This window comes from Hakea prostrata, chromosome 8, assembly GCF_041222555.1.
Source record: "Hakea prostrata isolate BN-2017 chromosome 8, UWA_Hpros_2, whole genome shotgun sequence".
In the NCBI taxonomy this organism is placed as follows: Eukaryota; Viridiplantae; Streptophyta; class Magnoliopsida; order Proteales; family Proteaceae; genus Hakea; species Hakea prostrata.
Window position 1 is genome coordinate 13,352,157 of NC_142607.1, and position 24,666 is coordinate 13,376,822.

Genomic DNA, 24,666 nt, shown 5'->3' on the forward strand with positions numbered 1-24,666 from the left:
ATGATGCCCGATTTCCATCGGTTAATACTAGGTGCAGTAGAAGTAGAGGGGCAGTGTACGAGAGGGGTTTGGTTATTGATGGATGAAGGTGGGATGAAAGAGAGGTTGAGATTGCCAACCGGGAGGGTAGTCTTAGTGAACAGAGTGTTCCAAGGTTTAAGAGAGGGAAGTAGGGGGGCAAAGGAGGGCGGAGAAGTGGGGGGGGGGTGGATGGGAGAGGGGGGGGGGGAAGGCAGCTCCGGAGAAGACATAGTTACTCTGGCCCAGCTCCGGAAAAGACAAGGAGAACTTACATCCCAAAACTAACCAAACCAGATGATTGTAACTCCTAGCTCACTTAAAAGCTCAGAAGTACAACTGTCACTTAATTTAGAATATATAGAAACAGAAAAAGAATTCAACTGGGCATGTGCAGTGCGCACACCCCTGATAATGTTATTTCTCCCATATAAAATTAAAACATAAATTAGAAGGTGGCAACTGGGTCAACTCCAGACACGTTCACATGTCACCACAGTACTGAACCATAACTACCAAAATCATTTAGGTATTTGGTAGGTCACTCCAAGAGAATAAGGGTTGAAATTCTACTAGAGTCACCACACAAACGGAATGAAATTCCATGCTAACCACAAACACGCGCAAAAGACGCCCACCAACAAAATAACCCGAAAAGAAAAAAAACCCCCCAACGCCGGTGGGCGGTTATTCCGACCTGAAATCCATGCTAACCCCTCAGTCTTTGTGACCTTTTGAGAAAGTTCTAGAATCAGCGCCAATACTGTGCCCACCGATGAATGGTCTCAACCATTTGAGGGAACAAGGCACTTACACTCTCATTAATGAGGTCTTGGAAAAAATGTATGCAGGCCTCATCATCCAGGTCCAACCGGAACTTCTCTTGAAGCTACAAGCACCAATAGAGAAAACAGCGTTACATAGGTTAGGGTAAAACAACAACAATCTGCATAACTCTGTTGGAGGATATAGCTAACAACCGGATTTCACCTTAAGAATGCCCTTTTCAGGATCGGAGGCTATGTCAGGAATGTTGGATCCAGCCATCAGGTGGAACAAGTTCAAGATCAGGTTGCTAGATTTCCTTAGGATGTTATATGCTTCACAACAATATGATTTGAATCTTGTATAGTACTGGCTGCAGAAGGAAAACTCAAAATATTTAAATGGAAACCATTCAACATAAGCATACACAAATTGAGCAAGATTTTAATTAACAAGCAAATCACAAACAAATACCTCCCCCCCCCCCCCCAAAAAAAAAAATAATAATAATAAAATAAAAAATAAAACAACAGACCACCAACATGATTATTCTGAGAAACATCAAGATTGCCAGCACAATGATTCCATAATGACTATTAGTACCCAGGCATCAAACCCCTAAGTAATAGGAGTATAGAACCAGCTCAGAGATGGAACATGACAAGTTGAAAAAGAAAGTTCAACCTAAACTGAAAGGCCACAAGTATCCACAAATTGATTTAAGGTGATTACCATGTCAAGAATGACATAAGAGGCCTGAAGGCACATGCCTTCATGCACAGAACCATATATCACCTTAGGCACATCACATAAACATACTAAGCAAAGAAATTACCATGACAAACAACTGAACCAATAATCATAACAAGAAAATCATACCTCTCTGCTCCACCCATAGCCTCAACCATTTCCTTGCACAGTTTCATTGGTGGTGGAAATGGCTTTGGATCCCTACCCAGAATGAAACCAAAATCCACATGGAAGAGGCGTCCATCATCCCTAAGGAGAAGGTTGTCAAGATGCCTACAACCCAAGAAGACCAATTTCTTTAGCAGTGCTACTAACGTACAAATGGGTAACATACTGCAGCAGTTCACATAGCTGCACAGATTCACAGAATAGGGAACCTGCAATCATATTGGCATATATGGTACTTTAAAAGTTTTTAACATATTGGAACCACTTAGAATGAGTGCATAGCATTTACCCAAGATAAGCAAAACAAGTTATTTACTCATGCTGGAACCTAGGCACCTACCAAATTATCAGCAACATTTGATTTGACACAATCATTTCCATGGACTTACCTTCAACTGTTAAAAAGCTTCTTTAAAAGTAATTTTGCAATAAATTCTATTATGAACAGTTTAATCAATAGCAACCAAAATGTGCTGCAGCATGATCATGCATGTCAATCAAACCAATAGGGATTGTTAAGCAAAATAGCTATGTAAATAAAACCAAATGCGACTGTTGAAGTATATACACTTGGGCTATTTACTGTTCACGACACTATTCACGTGAACAGTAAAAAAAGCTGTTTTACTGTTCACGATACTGTTCACGTGAACAGTAAAATCTGTGTTACTGTTTACGTGAACAGTATATGCTAGTGATGCTACTTTACTTTCTATTTCTAATGTTGGAGTCTTGCTACATAAGTTTTGGGAGTTTTTAGAAAGCATAGTTTCTATGTTGGTAGTAGTTTATATTTTCAGAATTTTCTATTTTAGGAGTTAGGAAGTTACTAAAGTTGTAATTTTTTGTTTCCTTTTTCTAGAGGACAATTACTTGTCTCTCAAGTTGTATTAGATTCATTAGAAGCTATAAAAAAGGGCTCTATGATTCTAGACTCTTAAGCAAGAATTACAAGCCTCTTCTAGTAGTTCATCATCTCTTCTCTTCTTCTTCTTCTCTCTTTTCTTTGTTCAAGTTCAGCTGCTGTTTTGATTATTTAATGCTTGTTTTCTAACATGGTATCTGAGCAAGTTTAATCAACCTAGGGACCGTTTTCTCTCTCTTGGCTGCCCAGTTTTTTTCCTTCCTTTTTCTTATCTAGGGTAGCCCCAACCTTTGCTGCAGTAATTGTGAATGGCTATCCTTCTTCTTTGACTTTTGAAGCACCAAGTATCTATGTATTAATACTACAAAAAGGCCCCAAGCTTTCTTGGGATATGTCTACCTATTTGAATATTGTCTTCCATTGTTTGCGCTATAAGTTCTGCTGCAAGTCGTATACTAGTACCCCTGTTTCATTGAATTTCTCTGTTCAAAAAAATTCTGCTGCTACCGTCTTGCTTTACAACTACTTCTGTTGTTTATTTCAGAATCAAGTTTAGCATTCTTTTTATCTAATACTTCTACAAAGACCTAGAGGACTACTTTTCCGTCATATCAATATCCGTTAGAGTTTCAAATCTAGCACAAGTTTGTTGCTATGGTCCGAGATCTGATATTATCTGCTACTGCAACAACTGTTATTGCACTTCTTCTGAGTGGATTGCTGCAGCGACTACTGCAATTCTGAGATTCCTAGCTGGTTCAGTAATTTTCTCCTGATCTAATTTGCTCCTACCCTATTTGAGGGTTAGTGGTGGTCCAGAATTTGTTTTCTTCTCCTGGTGAACAAGACTTTGTCCTGTGAGATGATTTACTGCTGCTTGATCAGCTTTATTGATGAATAATACACTACTCTGTGGCTGCTACTTTTCCTTTTTGGGTTTCTTTTGTGCTCATACTTTAAGATGCTTGTCACTGGTCATCATTAATTGTCACGTGTAATACTACACGTGAAGGGGAGAATGGTACCTTATTCTATATCTACTCAAGATGTGCTGATGGATATTATTGTGAAGATCTTTGTCCTCAACTTATGGCATTCTACAACAATATCATTACCTATATTTACCTATATTGTCCTTTACCTGACTACTTGGTCCGTAGTAACCTATATTGTCTTTTACCTTACCTACTTAGTCCATAGTAATCCATACTACCTTACCTACTTGGTCCACAGTAACCTATACTATCTTTTGCCTTGCCTACTTGGTCCGCAGTAACCCATATTGTCTTTTACTTTACCTACTTGATCTGCAGTAACCCATACTGTATTTTACCTACCTACTTGGTCCGTAGTAACTCATACTACCTTACCTACTTGGTCCGCAATAACCCATACTGTCTTTTACCTTACCTACTTGGTCCGCAGTAACCCATACTGTCTTTTACCTTACCTACTTGGTTCGCAGTAACCTATACTGTCTTTTACTTTACCTACTTGGTTCACAGTAACTCATACTGTCCTTTACCTACTTAGTTGGTCCGTAGTATCCCATACTACCTTACCAATTTGGTCCACAATAATCAATATTGTCTTTTACCTACCTATACTTTACCTGTTACTTGCCTTCTTGTGAAGCATTTATATGGACATTGGAGTTGCAATTTTGAAGATTTAGCGTGGATATTTCTCCCTACTACCGAGTACCGGCATTACGTGGATAATGCTTTTTGCCTACCTACTACTTGCGTTCTTGTGAAGCATTTATATGGACTTTGGAGTTACAATTTTGAAGATCTAGTGTGGATATTTCTCCCTACTACCGGCATTATATGGATAGTGTCTTTGATCTTGCTATACTTATGGACTTTGTTCGTCTTCAACATCGTCGATTGTTCTCAATATTGGATGGTTCTATTGACATGAAGAATTCAAGTTTTTTTTAAGTTGGTGTTGATTATCTCCTGGGTGAAGTTTTCTCAATGTTTATCAACATCTGCCATTGCTACACGATTCAAGATTGGTGCTACTTTTCAAGTTTATTCTTATTGTGCAAGCTGAAGTTTTCTTTGTGTACACTCCAGCTTGAGGGGGAGTGTTGAAAAATATACACTTGGGCTATTTATTGTTCACGACACTATTCACGTGAACAGTAAAAAATATGTTTTTACTGTTCACGTACTATTCACGTGAACAGTAAAATCTGTGTTACTGTTCACGTGAACAGTAAAATCTGTGTTACTGTTCACGTGAACAGTAAAATCTGTGTTACTGTTCGCGTGAACAGTATATGCTAGTGATGCTACTTTACTTTCTATTTCTAATGTTGGAGTCTTGCTACATAAGTTTTGGGAGTTTTTAGAAAGCATAGTTTCTATGTTGGTAGTAGTTTCTATTTTCAGAATTTTCTATTTTAGGAGCTAGGAAGTTACTAAAGTTGTAATTTTTTGTTTCCTTTTTCTAGAGGACAATTACTTGTCTCTCAAGTTGTATTAGATTCATTAAAAGCTATAAAATAAGGGCTCTGTGATTCTAGACTCTTAAGCAAGAATCACAAGCCTCTTCTACTAGTTCATCATCTCTCTTCTCTTCTTCTTCTTGTTCTCTCTTTTCTTTGTTCAAGTTCAGCTGCTGTTTTGATTATTTAATGTTTTTTTTCTAACAGCGACATTTCTAGATCCCAAGAAGGCTTCTTTTGGGGAGGACTTCAATTATTTGGTCATGTGCTTGCACATGAAATCCCATGCTAGCCTGACAGTCAATAAGGAAAAGAAAGCAGGATCCCACAAGAATTAGAGTGAGGATAATGGAATGTGATGTAGAACACATGCAGGTTAATTTTGAGATTAAAATGGTAAGGCTTGATGGGTACATGTTAAGTTTTAAAGATCAATTTTCTCTCCAGATCCATGTACAGCACACATTGTGATGCAGATCCAGCCCCTAATTAGAAAACTTGGACTTATTGCCTATTGCCCCATCCGTAGAAGCCCAGGAAGCTCTAGGTTTGCAGCCCAGCAGCATTAAAAGTCATCATTGTTTTTCTCCAGTGTTTTTTTTCTTCCAATGTTGGTATTTCAGTGGCAGTCTAGTAATTCAGCCAGCTTTTAAGTCAGGGACAGCAAAGTGATTTATGTTATTACTTATTAGTTTTTATTTAGAGGGGTTTTACTTTCCAGCTTTTAGCTCATGTAAGGCAGCCCCTAGGCTTGTTTAGTCAATTAGAAGTAGGTCAGCTACTGTCCTAATTTAAGTTTATTTACCCAATTTCACTAGGACTTATGTAGTACTATAAATAGGCCCTGCATTGATTAGAATAGACTACACTTGACTGATAGACTACTTTGCCCACAAGCCTTGAGAGCTTATATGTGTGTACTGCACTGCTGCTGCTGCAACTATTGGTTTATGCCACTTAGGTCACAGAAGATCCAAGAGGTATTCTGTTAAGGTTCTTGGTGAAGTCAAGCTAATGACAGCCTTCAAGAAACCATTCCATCCGCTACACAGCTCCACAGGGCTGCCTATCCAGGTATCCAGCAGCCTACAATTCATTTCCTTTTCCCATAATCTTTTTTTTTGGTTGAATTTCTTGAATATTCATACTTCCTATACACCCAAAGTTAAAGTTGAGACCTACACCACCAACCATTGGATCTATCCCCAACTTGGAGGATCATATCCCTATGGCTATGAGACTATGATATGACCTAGCCGCTCTGCAAGTTTCAACGCATTTTGACACCTGTAGATCTCAGTTTTCTATCTCTAAAGTATTTATGCCAAATCTCTAAGATCCACCCCATTGGCAAATTTTCCATAGCACTTAGCAATGACCCCACATTATTTAAAAGAATAACTAAAAGTTCCACATCCTTACCTTAAAATTCTCAATGCAATCTTACATCCCAAGAATCCCATTAGGAGTTTCCCCATTCCCTTCCCCCCCCCCCCCCAAAAGAGATACCATCACAATAACTGCAAGAAGTCCTTTCTTGGGTTGTAAAAGGTTGGTTTTGATAAGATCTTGAAAGAACTAGCTCTTTTCAATTGAGGCTACATGGCAACTTGGGTTGAATTGGTGAAATCAACTTTATGATGTGGCAAATAAATGTCATGTAGATGGTCAAAACAAAGCTCCGGAGATGGTCAAGGTTCTAGTAGGACAGCCAAAAAAGTAAATCATTTGAAAAACTACCAAGCCAATAAATATGAGGGTGCATGCAGAGTGAACACTCTCTACTGCCTTCCCTTCAACTTTCCTCATCCTCTCTGCTGGCCTCTTCTAATCAACCTTCTTAAGCCTAACTTTTAAAACCCAGTTACAAAGAGATACTTCAGATCTCCATATATCATGCCTGCAGTTTGTGGACACTTTTCTATAATTTAACTGCCAAATTGACAAATAAAAAGAAAACCAACCGAAAAAAGACCTAAATAAAACTTAAACCATGGTTCAAGGATGCATCAGTATCTCCTGTACACAATATTATTATTTTTTTTTTGGGGGGGGGGGGGGGATGAATACCTGTACACAATATCGATTCAATATCAATACCATTGTGGTGACATTGGTACAGGGAAGAGAAAGAGTCCAAAACGAGGGTATCGGCATTTTGAGGGGGCAAAACAAGCTTGTTATTTTCTAAGGCCAATTACCAACACATCAACCTAGAGAGGAGTGAATAGGTTCAGACCAGTGAAACGTGTTTGTCCTTGCAATTAATTAAAAATTAAGAAAATCAAAGCAATAAAGTAAAACAAAGAGACAAGACTCAAGGATTTATAGTGTTTTGATTCAAATAAATCTCATCCATTCTCTTCTAGAACCCTAAAAGGATTTCAATAGTATGTCCACTTTCAGTATGGTGGGTGGGGACACAGCACCTACTTACAAAATCGTTGTATAGGCAAGAGCACCCTTATAAAATCGTTGCTTCTACACAAGAGTACCCAATTACAAGTAATGAAATAAATAAACGAAAATTCCAGACACTTGTAAGTCCTTTGGGTGCAACTTCTCTTGGAATGAAATGAATGCAAATGCAGCCTCAAGCTTTCTTCAATCTTTGCGTTAGGATCAACACTCTAACCTTCTACAAGAAGGGCGAGTGAATCTCCAAAAGGAATTTGGATCAAAGTGAGGCTAGGTGGCTACGATGATGGCACAATAATGAGGGGGGTTTTATCTCCTTGGAATTCGTGTGAGTGTCATAGTGACCTCTATTTAGCCAAAAGATTGGGTCAAAATGGGTCCCAATGGATATATGAAAGTCATAGTTTTTAAACTCATGGTCGACCTTAGGCATCTTCTGGTCAATCAACTCATCTAGCAGTTGGAAACTGGCCGTTATACATACAGCTGTCTTCATGTTGATTGATGATTGACCCTGACCATTGACCATGGGGCTTATTGGTCTAACGATCAAGCATAGTGTCTCCATGGTTCCCACAATGAGTTCTCTACAATTGTGGCGGTCGATCAGGCTTATTTAGCTCATGGTCAACTGGCACATCAGACCGTGGGCTTTTTTAGGGCTTTCCAAAGATGATTCTAAAAATCCTTTTACACCCAAAGGATTCACTCAATAGTCCCTTCGGCCCATATTATTAATTTCTGAAAAATCGCAACTTGAAAATGCATGCAATTACATGAGCCACTTTCCTAATCTATATATATGGTCTTCAAAATTTACCCCCAAAAAAATATATATAAGGTCTTCAAAAGGGTCTTTTCATCATTCTTAAGTCTTGAGTTTGTATTTGCAAATGGGAATGTCAATTCGTTGATCTTTCACACCTTGGGTCCTTAAAATCCTTCTTTTCATAGTGCTTGGACTGCTTTTGTGCACTGTACGCTATCAGCTTGGGTGTTAGGCTTTGTATATGAATAAATGTATTTTGGACACATAAGTAGATCATTAGTTCCCAATTATAGTGTTTGTAATCATCAAATCATTTCAAGGGTAGTTTGGTCAATTCCCTAAAAGTTTCCACAAGGGTAGTTAAGTCATTTCCCTAACAAACACCAAATGGTCCAAACCTAATAATTTAACCTAAACAACAAGACTTCAGATAAAAATGACTGAGTAGTACTCTAGGCGGCTGATTACCAGAAAAACACATGTACTTCGATAGATAATGGTCCCATGGACATACGGATGCTTCTAATGTGGGAGAAAGTGATGCAGAATTGGCAGCAGATACAAAAGAGAGAAAAGCCCAAAGCTCAAGCCCATTAAAGCCTAAGGACATGACCCCAAACAGCCCATGGCTTGCATGGGCTAGGACTATTGGAGTGGGTTAAAATGAGCCCATGGTTTCATGGGCTTGGATCACTTTAGTGGAAGAAGAATATCAGCCCACTATTTTGAACTAAGCCCAAGTCTAGCTTTGAAAAGTCAACAAAAGGAGCTAGTAGGTGGTGTGGTTAGTGGTGGGGTATAGTAGGTGGATATTTCTATTATTGTTTTTACTAGTGGTGTTGGACGTTTCCATTATTGTTTTTGACTAGTGGTCTTGGGTAGTAGTTGGATGTTTCCAATAATGTTTGTAGTAGGTTGTGTTAGCTAGTGGTTGGATGTTACCCTTATTGTTTATGTCTCTTTAGAGTGCTATATAAGAGACTTATGTAAGAGATGGAAAAAAAAAAACAACTTATGAATTGAAATCAAATTGCTTGCTAGCATTCCTCATCTTTGGAGAACCCTTGTGTTTGATCAAGGTAGGTTGGTGTTCGATCCAATCGATCCACCTTGCGGTGTGAAGCCCGGGTGTTACTTTGTTGTCCTTATTGTTCTCTTAATTCTCTTACATTGTTATTGTCACTTTCTTCATTATAGTTCTGTCCCTATTTGAAGATCTATTCAGCCCGTTATAATACCATTCTAGTTTCAGCCCTCTTTCCCATCTAAACTCTGTTTCACTTTAAGTCCATCAAATTTGCAATTGTCTCCCTGTGAAAAGGTCCTATTTGGGTACTGTTTTGATCAATCAAATTCGGTATCTACATTATTTGGTATCAGAGCCATGACAGGGAGTAAAACTTTTGGATTGGATACTGACCTTATGGCACAAATGATGGGGATGTTGCAACAATTGAGCAACCAACTCACTGCAAGTCACAAGCACGAGGAAGAGAGGCGCTCAGCAATAAAGGCTAAAGTTGTTACCTCTACTCATGCTCCACACCCTCCACCCATCAAAGAGTTACCTAAATTCAATGAGCATGTTGGTGATTCTCAAAAGGTAAAGCTTGAACACTAGGAGTTCATTCACACTAGCCATAACACAGGGCTGGTATTGGCTCCTGTTACAAGAGAAGTTACCCCTCAACCTAAGGTGACATTCCCTCCACTTATCAAACAATTGCCTTTTGATTGCCTTAAGTTGGTTCCTGATGAGTTGCCTAACGAGCTACCTCTTATGCACGATATTTTGCATGCCATTGATTTGGTATCGAGTGTGGTGTTACCAAACCTTCCAATCTATCACCTCAGCCTAGCAGAGCACAATGACTTCAAACGACAGGTGGGTGAGTTGCCACATAAAGGAGTCATTCAAGAGAGCTTAAGTCCATGTGTTGTACCGTCATTACTCACTCCAAAGAAGGATGGCTCATGGCGACACCACTCTAATGAGGGAGACACTGAACAAATGTTGAGGCTGCCCCAACTCAAGCCACCAATCACTAACATCATTGAAGAGGTTTTGGATGACTCTTACAAAGCCACTCGTCGTGGCACTGGATACCATGCTTTCCTTGTCAAATGGAAGAATCGTCTACGACATGAGAGCACTTGGATTCATGCTGGCAACTTCGAGAAACTCGATCCCGACTGGTGTGAGCGTTACATATCAGTCACCCATTCGTCGGAGACAAATGTTTTCAAGCCGGGGAGAGTTGATGCAGAATTGGCAGCAGATACAAAAGAGAGAAAAGCCCAAAGCTCAAGCCCATTAAAGCCTAAGGACATGACCCCAAACAGCCCATGGCTTGCATGGGCTAGGACTATTGGAGTGGGTTAAAATGAGCCCATGGTTTCATGGGCTTGGATCACTTTAGTGGAAGAAGAATATCAGCCCACTATTTTGAACTAAGCCCAAGTCTAGCTTTGAAAAGTCAACAAAAGGAGCTAGTAGGTGGTGTGGTTAGTGGTGGGGTATAGTAGGTGGATATTTCTATTATTGTTTTTACTAGTGGTGTTGGACGTTTCCATTATTGTTTTTGACTAGTGGTCTTGGGTAGTAGTTGGATGTTTCCAATAATGTTTGTAGTAGGTTGTGTTAGCTAGTGGTTGGATGTTACCCTTATTGTTTATGTCTCTTTAGAGTGCTATATAAGAGACTTATGTAAGAGATGGGAAAAAAACAACAACTTATGAATTGAAATCAAATTGCTTGCTAGCATTCCTCCTCTTTGGAGAACCCTTGTGTTTGATCAAGGTAGGTTGGTGTTCGATCCAATCGATCCACCTTGCGGTGTGAAGCCCGGGTGTTACTTTGTTGTCCTTATTGTTCTCTTAATTCTCTTATATTGTTCCATCCATTCTTCTTTATAGCATACTGCTGTTTTGAAGACCTAGTTAGTCCTTGTTCTACCACTTCAGTTTTCAGCCTTCCATTATATCTGAATTTTATCTATCTTAAGTTTATCAAATCTGAAGATTGATTCCCTGTGAAAGGTCCTATTTGGCTACTGTTTTGATCATTCAAATACAGTACTACATTAGAAAGTTTCCAAAGTGATCATTAATATCCAGCTGCCAAAATCAACCACAATGGCAATGGTTCATTTTAAGTAAAAGACCAATTTTCCATGGTAGATTTATTTTGTTATTTATTTAAATTTCCCTTCAACATTTCTTAAACGTTCATGAATCAGGATACAGGAAAATCTTGAATATTACTTTTAGCTCCCCTTTTAATAGTTTTGACATTCCAAAGAATCTCTAGAATGGAACTTTATAAATTCTGCAGCAAAATGCAGCAAGTTCTGGTGCTATTTCCAGGAAGCAGAAGCAGTTGGATAATTTCTTCCCATTTCATAGATCCAAAGCTGAATTGAAAAATTACCTGTCACCAATCCCTAGTATATATGTGATCACAGAGTAGCCTGCGCAGCTTTTTATAAATGTTTCAAGACATGTAGCTGTAATCCCAAATGGACCATCTTCATCGGGGTGAAATTTCTGCAAATAGCTTATAATACTCCGATGCTCTGACAGAATCTGAAAAAAAGAATAAAGAAAAAGAATTCAACACTCCATTGTAAGATGATAGATATTAAAACCCATATGTTAAGATCCTGAAAGGTGAAGACCAAAAAAAAAAGGAGGCCTATGGCACAGATGAAAATAAGCTATGCATATTATTAGACCCATACCACACGAAGATATTCAAAATGATGACAAAGAGCGTAAGACTTTTTGTAGGTTTACAACCAAATATTCTTAAGCAATCATATGTCAGTGATTAGTACAAAAGACACAGCCACATGGTACTGATATATTTGAATCACAACTATGCAGTTGAGAACTGAGAAGTCTAATTCTATTATGGTCATAGGTAACAAAATTATTTATAAAACATAGTCCTGCCAGTGGGGCAACAACCAGACTTCATTTACCTGGGCTAAGGAACTGGATGGTATGAACTCCAGCATTCCTTCATCTTGTCCAGTTGCTAGTACTCTATACGGAGTCAAATGCAGATCAAGATTCTCCAATTTAAGCAATCGATCCATTAGAGAAACCATTTGAATAACCTTCAAAAAAAGAAAGATCATAGATCATGGGTGCCACAATACCACATGACAGCACGTATGGTAATTGGAACCATAGCGTATAGACACAAATACAAATCCCCCACCACTAACGATCCTTTTAGAAGTGTAACAGATAAGCATGGTTAGGAGCACTAATGTTGGTGGAAAACTGATGAAGCAGATGAAAGTTTGAACGTACCAACTGGTCTTGCCGAATGTCATCCCCCTTCTTAAATATGATCTTGCAGCTTCCACCATTTTCTGTTTGAAATGTCAGGCGCAGAGGATGCAACGCACTTTTAAAGATTGATGATTCTGATGGCACGATCCCAGTGATGTGCATGCAAGGTGCCAGCGGTGATCGTATTGGCTGGGAATGCAGCAAAGTGTGAAGAAATTATATCACACAATTAAAGCACAATCAATAAATCAGACAAGGCTGCACCCAAAATGAATTAAAACAAAGAACAGAAAACTATGCAGAAGAGAAATATGGTAAACAACCCACGGCAGTTAGTAGATCATGTATTCTTCTGTAAGATCAATGATGATGCAAAGGAAAATTTGGAATGAAGGATTCCCACACAGGAGAGACCTCCATTTACTGAAGATGTTCCGGAGGAGTCAAAGGCATCATTTTTATTCTTTCAGAATATGACAAAAGATGGTCCAAGATTCTAGTTAATTCTCTAGCAGATATGATCCCACAAAAAGAAAGGTAACTTGAGAAAATGGAGAATAAGTACCTCTTCAAAGTGGGTAAGCTCACTAAAAATACCAGTTAGTAACTGTCTTAGCTTTTCAATTTTCTTCTGGGTCCCTCCACGTACATTTCTAATGTCTCTCATTATAGAACATAACTGGGCAATCAGCTCTGTCTGGCGCACCAAGCTTTGCCACAACTTGTATCCATTTTCTTCACCAATAACACCTGGTGTCAACTGTGGTAATAGCAAGTCAAGATTTCAGGCTAACAGCAGAAGGTTATTGCAACATTAAGCAACCAAACCAACCCAGCATGAAGAGTGTTTTTAAATACAGTTATTACAAACTCTTGAATTTGGTTTGGAGGGATTTCATAATTTTATAATGTTACAATTTACAAAATACCCACTTCAATGAAAATGTAATATCTCAAGTCTCAACATCTCTTCTTTTGGCTCTATGAAGTAAAAGTTTGCATTAGAGATTCCAGTGGTTCAATTTTCAGTTCTTTGGACTGCTCAGGTGAAAATTTCGGTTAATAAGAACTGCAAAAAGGATTCCAGAGATTATTTAGATTTAGTTCTACCTTAGACAAAGCATCTTTTGACCATTTAAAATCAAATAATCAACATATTGCGGTTATCGCTAAACAGTAAAAATTGCTTTTGTCACATTATTACCTCATGTATTAGGATTATCATGCAAAGCAGAAATGGATCAACACAGGCCCCTTAAAAACGATAAGGCCATACCTTCATCATATTTTCTTCAAGGATCTCATAGGTACAGTAAAAACGCTTTGCATATGCAGGATCATGGAGTTCCACAGCAACATACCATCGAAGGAAGCTAGCCAACTCAATGTTCTGCAATGCTGTCAAATTACAATTACGTCCTTTCAGATGACATCGAAACAGTTGGCAGTAGATTACTACAGAAGCTTGGCACTTAAAAATAATTCTTAGAGAAGTAATTTAAACATACACCGTTGCACAAGGAACTGAGAGAGGCAAGATTTGTCAGAGCGCTCAAACCGAAGAGCTTGAACCAACTGAAGTAAGTAACACTGAAGCTCTTCATCATCAGCTCTTCCAAGGACACTAACAGCATATGCACGAACCTATTCAGGTGGAATGAGAACATAATGAATAAAAATGTATCAGAGATGCATGATATAAAATTTAGATAAGCCCACTTAATTACTTATCAGAATGAACTGTGAAGGAATTTAGTAGTAGTACTGGAAGACCAACTACATGGGGATAATTTCTTGTCCAGTGGCAAACTGAAATGCAAGAAATGATGCAAAAGCACCAACTAATCAGTATGTCAAAATAATTTGTTTCAGATCTTACCTGGGAAAATGTCCCTGTTTAGAAATCCATACTATCATTACTCCTATAATTGAATAATGATAATTTGCAGATAGCGGGAATTGGGAACAATAACTTTTGCACAAAAATTCTGAGAAATCAAAATAATTTGCAAATTTTGAAGTCCCAGTTTAAAAATCCATACCATCAATTCTCCTAATAATTGTTAACAATAATTTGCAGATACCAGGAATTGGGAACGATCACTTTTGCATATTTTGAGAAGTTACTTTGGTTTCCTTAGGCTTCCCAATATTTTCAAAGTTTGAATCTTCTGAAAAGCTGTCAAGGATCTCTGTGCTCCAAGGACTTCATGAAAACAAGCGCAATTCAAAAGTAGGGTAATATAAGGCCATGTTGCCTGGTAATCTGGTTTATCTATCTTTCTAGTAAAAATTGGGCCTCACAAAGAGGCCATTTCATTGGGGGGAAAAAAGAAAAAAAAAGAAGAAGAATTTGCAGGCCAAACTGCAGTTGCATAATCCATGTTCAACAACTCAACGGGCTGATTTGACATTAGAGGGTTCAAGTGAATATGTAGTGTGTCAGAGTGATCAAAACAGTAGCTAATCAAAATCTTTTTACGAAGTATGAATTCCAGGTTTGAAGGTTTAACTATAGCACAGAATCAGATATGAAAGAAAACCGAAACCTAGAGTGATATCATAATGGTCACTCTAGAATAATATCATAACAACGGGGACAGAATTGCAATCCTAAATAGAGGCAGAATTATAGATCAGAATTGAGCTAGGCCGAAGTAAAGATTACAGAGATGAAATCAGAAAGATACCAAATATGATATCAACCAGATGAGCACATATGATTAGCAATTGAAAACAGAAGATTGATAAATAGACTTGTTTATAGATGAAGAATGGGAGGAAACAATATGAGGGGAAGTAAGAGAACGAATAAGGACAACAAAGTAACACTAGTTCTTCACACTGCAAAGTGGATCAACTAGGTTGCACACCAACCTACCTTGATCAAACACAAGGTTTCTCCATAGAGAAAAATGACTTGTAAAATTAGATATTGATTTCATTTTATGAGTGAGGTGATCAACCCTCTTATCTAAATCCTTTTTCAGAACCACAATAAAAACATAACTACATCAACAAACTACTGGCTAATACCCATCAACAAGAGTATCAACTCAAATCCAACACTGACTCAAACATTACCAAACTCTTGACAAAGGAAGACTCTTTTAACAATGGAGTTCTTATCTTCACATTACAGCCTCTTTATTTGACTTTAAGACATTTCTCAAGATTCTATTCATATTAGACTAGACTTGGGCTTAGGTCTAGCCCATGAACATCATAAAATGTGAGCTGACTCCAACACACTTGAATAGTACTGGCCCATAAAAACCATGGACTGATTTAGGTCATATCCTTAGGCCATCGATTGGCCTAACCCCTTGGGCTTCTCTTGAGAGTATATGTCTTCATTCTTGCATCAATATGTTAGGGAGACTTAAGTCCACCCCAAACTCTTAGACGCAAATACCCTCCCTGCTGTAAGAATAAAACCTTGTGAGGTTTGAGCTGACATTTGAGTGTTTGAGTCGATACATCAGGGTGACTTGAACCCTAGACTCTTAGTGCCGAATACCCTACTTACAATAAGAAAGACCCACCAACCAGTTCAGGTTTCACAAGCTCTACTTGAGTTGGTCAATTGCATAAATCTCCATTTTTTATTTTTTTTATTTACCTGATTCTTCGACCCATCATTTACCGTTTCTAATAGATTGCAAGTGCAAAAAGTTACCTTAAGTAATGGGGGACAGAGTAGAGTAGAAAGAAGGATAAAGAAGTAAAGGGGAAAAAGGGAGAATCTTAGAAGAATTAGTCTTGAAGAAGGGGAAGAGGGAGAAGAAATTCGTAAGAAGAAGAAGAGGAGGAGGAGGAGGGGGGCTGCTGCAAACACACAAAGCTAAAGCTTCAATTCATATATTTTCGTTCCATCCTCAATAAGCTGATTACAAGTGTTTAAATAACAAAACAAACATACTTGGTACGAAAACAACTATAATAGGACTCTTGGTAATTTAAAACTAACAAAAGACTGATCCTACTAGGACTCTTAGGAATTTAAAACTAACTAAAACTTATCCTAGATATCCTACCCAAATAAAAACTTTGATTACATGATTATCCCAATAATAAATAACAAAATTCTAAATTATCTCTAGATTTCCCACAAAAATAGTTCCTATTTTATCTCCTTGCAAGCTGGAGTTTGGGCCCACCAATTTGAATATATTTCCATGCAAGCTGGACTTGGGGCCCACCAAATATGAATTTATCATCTAGGTTACTGTTCATACTACTGTAGTGTGAACAGTAACTTCTGGTTGTGCTGCATCATTAAGTTTCAGGTTGATCTGACAAATGTCATGTATTTCCTAGCTGATATTCGGCTGACTAGCTAAGTTCTGTTGCTTTTTGTAGCCATGTTGAAGAAAGAAGTTGTTCTGAAATTGCCATTAAGCACTTCACATGCTGTTACATAGAGTCCTCTTATTTATATTTTGTCTTTCAAATTTGCACCAAAATTTCGGATGAAATCCAGCATGATGATTGGTTTATCACCATCTTGAAATTATAAATTTGCAATTAGTTTTAACTTTTAAGTGGTGAGTAGTTTATTACTACGAATCTACGAAGGAACCAAAGTGACCCATACCCAGGGTTTTACGACCCAAGGTTGTATCATTATATATTATATATATTAAATAACTGATGCCGCCTTTGGTGTCAGTTTTATACGGATTCCATTATTTCCTCACTCTACAGATTCACTCTTCGATGCTCTATCCAGCAGAGCAAAAATGGTCGACCACTATTTCTAAACTAACACAACCAGTGAACAAAATTGCACTGTTTTTCTACAAAGCTGAGAAATAGAAGCATGCTAAATGCACCCCCAAAGCTGCTTTCACAATGCATTTTATATGACACTAAATGATAGTATGATACTGGGATGGATTCCGAAAATTCCAAAGCCAAAGGGAAACAGAATAGAGGACAGTTATACTTGTTTTTAAAGTAAAGGAAAATCTGAAAAACCTGAATGAACTAAGATCTCAAGGTTATGTTCAATATGCACCTCTTCACTTTCAAAAACAGGAGATAGAAGCTCCAGTGCGTCGCACACATCAATTGACTCCCATTTCCCCATCAGTTCTACAGCTTGCTTTGCCTCCTGTAAATATATCAACATATCAATTCTCACAGAATAACGGTTGATATTTTGTGCAAGCATACTGAAACTATGAAATAAACCAAACAGCAAAAGAATTATGCCACTCAACAAGGGAAAACATCCACAAGAAAATGGGAACCTAAACCTAGTAAGTAATTCCAATTGCATTAATCATAAAAGTGGCAGGAGATTGGTGCACTATGTATGTATGCCCTTTTTAAGCATAGAACAAGACCTTTTGAGAGCTTGTAATTCAACCTAACTTGAGAGACCCCTGAAGGAGTTCCCAAATTTGGGCCCCATGGTTAATCCTGCATGTTCAACTTTTGATAAAATGGACAAAAGGAATATTGAGCATAAATTTGGAAGACTAAATTCTAAGTTAGTAACCTAGTATTCTAAATTCTACCAAAAAATGGTAGATTTGGTCAAGAATCAACGGTAGATTTGGTCAAGAATCACATCAATCATTTTCAGTGATTTTTATAGAAAACAGCTTATCCATTGTGTGTAGAAGCCTTCAAATAGCCTGCGCACCAGAAATTAGGGGGGAACAGACATGATTTAGGTGTCAAAATAGGTGGAGAGGGGGAATTCCCTGGTTTCAAGCAGGTTTCGCGAGATCTCAGTTTCTGGCTGGTTGAAACCAGCCTCAAAATTGAGATTCTGAACAATGTTCACTATTACTTACAAAGTTGTAACTATCACTATCATACGATTAACATCTATCAAACCAATTGATAGACCAAAAGTAACTCAGGAAGAAACAGTGACAAAATATATGAATGGCTTCAAATTAAGAACAACCAAAGCATAACGAGAGTTGAGTGGCACAACAGGGAAACCTGCAGCTGAGGCCATTTAGTTGGGAAATGGCTCAATTGACTGAATTGCATAGTTTTACAGTATACAATAACCTTATGCTTAAGAAATTCATGGCTTAGAAAGTTACGGATCCAATCAAATAACGTAAATAAAACCAGACGTCTAAAATCAAGCTTTAAAGGTTCATGGGCGACAACAATTGTATACAAATCATATTTTAACCATAATACCAAAAGCATATACATAAATTGGGGTGAAGAATGAAAATTACAAAAGTAAATTATAGATACCAAGTAAGAACTTGGATGAAAAGACAAAAAAGAATATAGCTAACAATCTGAAAAATGGAATGTTAGATGGAAAGAACCAAAATTCAACATTTTCAACCACAAATTGATTCAAAGAAAAGAACAATAACAAACTGAGCACATACCAACCTGAAGGTCACTCCATTCAACACATCGAAGAAACTTGGTGAGGGCCTTCTTCTCTGACATCAAAGAGAAACGGAACTTCCACAGCAGTTGCCTCTCATCGCCACTCAAGATCTTTGTCGGTGGGTATTTTAGAATTCTTTGTATCGATCTTACAACAAAATAGAAAAAATGATTTTACTCCACACAAGGAGCAATAAAGAGATTCCAGAAAATACAAAATTTGTGTCAAATAAATGATGACAACAAGAGAAATAAATATCCAAATAAAATAATAAAAGAATAGAAAACAACTATAAAGTTTTTGCACTTATATGAGTGACTCAGTAAAACAATCTAAGTTTTGCTTTTGCCACACTTGAAATTTTGAATTTGCCTGATTCTGTAGCATGTAGGACCCATTGTAAATTGCATCTGATAGCTGTTACGATTTGGTCCTCCCCCCCCTCTCTCTTCTGCCAACCCGTTTTTTGAGCATTAGGTATTTTTAGGCCTATATAGGTCTATACAAGAAAGCCTTACTGCAAAGTGCGGGATGGGGATAAGGCTGTGTAGATTATGACCTTTCCCAGACCCCAGAGCAGGAACCTCATATATTGGGTACACCCTATCTCTACAATGAAATACCACTCCATAAAATATTATTATCAATAGCTTTATGACATATAAGTGCTAACTAAGAGATTTTTTTGAAGGTATTTTAGTAAATACGAGCAGACATAGGAAGAAATTTTACACATAGGCAATGAAATGAGAATCTGCTTACCCTAAGCTTTATGTCAAAATTTCAAAAAAAATAATCCTGGATTTTGAGGTTTATAACAAAGAATCCAGAAGACAGTTTCTGTGTTTTGGGTGAAAAAGCTGTCCTATGCCAAAGACTGAGAAAGTAAAGAACCCCAAAATTCTAAACCAGGGAATCAGTGAAGCGGTTCTTGGGTTTTGGATTTTCTTCGTATCCAAAATGAAATTGAAATGAAGATGACACAGAAGGTTTATATGGGGAGGTCATAATACATTCACCGATCTAAAGTACTTAATTCATTTTCCCCTGAGAATCCCAGGTTCTATTATTTCTGTAATTTTTCCTTAATTGGAGGAAATATGAACCCAAATCAGCTGATGCACGTGAAGATCTCACTAACCATGAAACAATTGTCATGGAGCAAGACTTTCATGGCAAGTCAAAAGATGAAACACAAACATTGCTCTAGCAGTAAGGAATAAAAATGAGTCCAAAATGACACCAAAAAAAGGTATGACAAATGATAAGCTTAGACATTAAGCTTACTTTCTTTCATTAGAGCTTGGTTTGAGATCCTTGTCAATGATACCACGAGTCAAACTTCTTGCCAATTTGAGCTGCTTGTGCTCAGAAGGATTTATTCTTCCCATTTCTGGGTCCCACACAGTAACAATTTCATTTGTTGATAATACAGGAGATGGTGAAAAAAAGTTTGCTCCTGACTCCTGTATGTCAAACAAGCAGCAAGATCAAGCACAATAATAGAATTATAGATAAATAGACCAAAGTGAATAACAAGAACAAAAAGTTCTTTTCAGAGAAAGGAAAATTAGATCCAAAGATATATTAATAGCATTGGGCACATCACCGTTACAAAATGAGCCTAATAATAATGAATCTGGCATGTGAAAACCAATGTTTGGTCAAATCAATGTGGTTCCTAAAACTAGTAGACCTTTTATCACCTGAACTAAATCAAGCAAGCATGCTATTCTATCAGCATTACATATAGTTACGTCATATATGCATTCAAGTTTCAATTGCCTGTAGGACTTCTCCTCCAAGCCTATTCATTGTACCAAACAAAAAATAGAATATGTCCAGTTGTTGCATTATTCATATTGCTTTGCACACATTACTTTTTTTAACTAGCAAAATGATATTTTTCGTATTATTATTATTTTTTTTTCAATTTTTATCATGGAATGTTTGGCTGGAAAATAAGACCAACCACTTACCTACAAAGGTTCAACCACAACAAGAAGGGGAACAAAAAATTGTGCAATACATCAATAGATTCAAATACATAAAAGATATCAAGGTAACTAAACCCCTCATCTCTGCTACAGCGTGATCTGTGAACAATCTCTCCCGGGGTGGGGGGTGGGAGGAAGGTAGTTGCATTAATCAAGGAGTATGAATTTGTGTAACGTTACAAAAATAAAAATAATTACAAATAGGGCAACAATTTATAAAGCCCATGGTAAATTTCATCACAAAGGGAATATGCTACATCATAAATAAAGCCCCTATAAATTTTTCCTCTAATAGATGGTAAAGCTTTGGTGGTTGCCACTACAATGGGAATAGGTCAATACATTATGAGCTATATAACTGAATTTTGACGACAAAGTTGACATGTTGAGCCAGTTTCTCCCCCATAGTGGAATTCTTTAAATCAGTTTTCTATTAGCATTAAAACAAGGGAGAGAGCTCCAACTGACTTAGATTAAGACATGTAAGAACAAACTCTCTCTCTCTTTTTAAATCAAATGCCAGATACATTTGATAATCCCCTATGTTTAAGAAATGCAAAGATAACTTGTCCAATTGCACTGTAAGCACTCAATACAATATGAAAAAGCATAATTACTTGGGGCAGTTAAATGAGCTATGCTTCATGGTTCCACATTATGTAATCAGCGTTTACGCATAGGCATTTATGCCTTTCCTTACCATCTTGACCCAGATGCCCTCGTCCTTAAAGACCACCAATTTGCACCATATTGCTCACTCTCACAGATGCAATGATTTGTCACAGTTACAAAGGTCAGACCATCTCAATCAAATATCCATCTTGTTAGCTGGTTGTTCAATACTGAGTTCCCTCAAATATTTGTGTCTAATTCTCTACTTGAGTTCATGGTCCAATCAACTCTTGTCCTTAAACACCACCAATCTGCACTAATTGTTTGCTCTCATTGATGGACCAACTTTTCACTGCCACAATGGTTGTATCGTCTAACCAAAATCATCTTGCTAGCTAGTTGTTCATTCCTAAGTTTCTTTATCTAATTCTCTCCTTGTAGTTCATAACTTTCCAATCAGCCATGTTAAAAACCCTAACTCAGTTCCACTCATTTTACATATTCTTCTCTTTAAAAACTTTTCCGGGTCTTGTTCCAACTAACTATGACTACCACCAACCTCGTAGTAAGACCAAAAAGAGTGTTCAGGCTTATCAAATCAGTACAATGAATTGCTGCATCACCCATGGAGTAAAGGAATGATTAGTTTCTGTCATTATGATTCATATCTCCCTTCACTTTCTTATTAGGATGTGGGTAAGATTTCGTTCTCACTTCTTCAATACAACCCCTTCCCCAACTGTAAGCAAGTAAATAGAACTTCCTTTATATTTTTTCATGTCTTAAATCACTAGTTTTCTTGAATTCAAAGAAACTCAACAACCAGGTCCTGATGAACAAGTTCATATTTAGTACAAATACTTCCAAGATAGGTATCCGGAGGTTCGGCCTTGGTGTGACAGTAAAAGGTTGCTCAGTTGTGATTAAGTCATCAAGGGTTCAAATCTTTGAAAAAGCCTCTCTATGGAAGCAGGAGTAGAGTCGCATGCTTTATGACCTCCCCAGCCCCAGAAATGGGAGCATCATGCACTAAGTACACCCTTCTACTGGTATTAGAGTCACTGAAACTAAAGTTTGGTTACAAGCACAAATAACGAGTTACACAGCTAGATGTAACAGTATCAGATTTCAAAAAGGAGATCTAAACAGAAGTTTAAAGAATGCAAGCAGTTGAAATAATTCAGCTAGTCAAGGAAAAAACATACCAAAATTATACCTGGAAAACAACTCTGTGTTCAAAACTGCAAAAGTCAACAACCAGGTATAAATGAGAGTTTCCACTTCTGCAGTTCTCTTTTTCCTGGATGTTCTCCACGGCTTTAAATGTTAGACGATCAAGCCAGTCAATGCGCTGAATCCGTCCCCTTGCATACTTCTTAGTAAGTTTTTCCAAACGTTCCAACTCCCCACGCTCATGGCGAGGGACCTGTAGTGTGAGGCAGAAATATTATAATAAATAATCAAAATTAAATAAAATCAAGAAGAAGAAAAAAATGTATTGCCCAAAAGATTAACCTTTCCAGGAGTAGTCGTAGGGAACGAACCATCTGCTTCTCTACCTGGCCAAAGCCTAATCTTTTCCTTCCCTGTTTTAAGTTGTTTTTTGCTGTTAAAAAGAAGTATGGTAGCGCCACCAATTAATCCCTCATCCTTCTCACATGAAACATCCCAAACCTGGAAGTCCATAACAAGCAAACGAATCTCTTAATGTTCAACTTCTCTATATATAAACATAATGCACAAACAGTCCAAAAAGAGAAAGGTATATATACTGCCAACGTAGAAATCAAAGAAATCATGCTACAGATGGTAGATACACTTAGCGGCATTTCTTAGTTTGCTACCACATCCAATTCAGGACCCAAAAGAACACATGTGACACGCATCTTCAAAATTGTTACTAACGTACTGTAAATATAACAAGGATCCAATTAAACAGATAAGAGAAGCTGCTCAGCATATGAAAGTCAACTAACAAAAACCCACAGTACTAGAGGTCGAATTTTATCCATTCCAAGGCACTACAACTAACTTACAGTAAATGTGAGCTGTGAGTGAGCAGTCAAATCCCGATACTTTGTACTAAGGGTGATCAGTTCATTCCAGCAACATGATTGCCCAGTAGATTCCAACCTGCAGTTCAGGCAACTTCTTCATTATTTAAAATAAACAAATGCTAGAATTGGAAGGAAGCAGAGTTTCCATGTAATATCAACACAAAAGGGGAAAATGCTAAGATAATTAACAGCATAGAAAGCATCAAGCAACAGTAACGAGATACCTTGTCCTCATAGGAAGCCCAAAGGTCGCACCATCAATGTATAACGCACACTCAACGTATAGTTCTGCCTTTCTCTCGTCCTTAGCTGAATCAGTCTCTGCACGAAACCCAAAATTTCATTTTCCGAAGCTTTTCAGGGGAATGAAAACACTGGCATCACACCTAACTACCAGGAGGAATAACAATTAAACATCGTTAAGAAATTCGAGTGTTGGATGATAATATACCCGAGCGAGAAGACTTCGCTGCCGGCAAAATTCCTTCCAATCTCTCAATTCGGAACGTTACAGGAACATTAATGTCGCACGAAAAGAAGAAACGAAACTCATTCCCGCTCATCTCTGCAACCTCACGAATTGCTAACCTTCGAAATAGGGTTCCAGAAATCCAGAAAGCTTTCTACCGTGTAAGAATTGGATTCAAAAGAATATGATAAGTGCAAATTAGCTCTGTTACGCGGGAAAATCGAAGAAGCAAACCTGAACTCCAAATCAAGAGTAACTGGTAGGGTCTCTAGATTCTAGAAGCAACGGAAATGCGCAAATTCTGTCATTTATTTGTAATTACAACTTTCCTTTTCTAGTGGGAGAATCTATTTTTCTATTTACAATTATTACCCCTACACTCATCTTATATTAACTCTAACTCCCTATCAGAAGTCCTTACCAAAAAACCTTCTTCCTTTTGCGCGCAAAAAGCAACGTTCTGTACTCTGTTCTGCAATCCCGCAAAATCTCCATATTACCCCTCCGTTCTACCTTTTCTTCTCCGTCAAAATTTCGAAATACCCACATTACTAATCCCTTCCCTAGCTTTTGGAGAAGTAGCTCATGAAATTCAGGGAAAGCACAGCCATTTTATCTCGAAAACCTAATCAAGAATTGATA

At 37.7% G+C, this 24,666-nt stretch overlaps 1 protein-coding gene across 1 annotated transcript; it reads right to left on the reverse strand.

Annotated features, from left to right (window-relative positions):
* Positions 1 to 749: 749 nt before the first annotated feature.
* LOC149007039 (phosphatidylinositol 3-kinase, root isoform-like) lies at positions 750 to 24,310 on the reverse strand. The gene is made up of 17 exons (XM_089164920.1): positions 24,007 to 24,310; positions 23,780 to 23,876; positions 23,535 to 23,631; positions 23,014 to 23,172; positions 22,715 to 22,924; positions 20,177 to 20,355; positions 18,889 to 19,036; positions 17,531 to 17,626; positions 14,019 to 14,154; positions 13,787 to 13,908; positions 13,076 to 13,270; positions 12,529 to 12,699; positions 12,192 to 12,329; positions 11,639 to 11,793; positions 1,663 to 1,806; positions 1,009 to 1,156; positions 750 to 907 (listed from the first exon to the last, which is right to left on the reverse strand). Exons 1-17 carry the CDS (start codon positions 24,116 to 24,118, stop codon positions 770 to 772), a joined length of 2,445 nt encoding a protein of 814 aa, XP_089021046.1. The 5' UTR covers positions 24,119 to 24,310; the 3' UTR covers positions 750 to 769.
* Between the last annotated feature and the right edge of the window lie 356 nt (positions 24,311 to 24,666).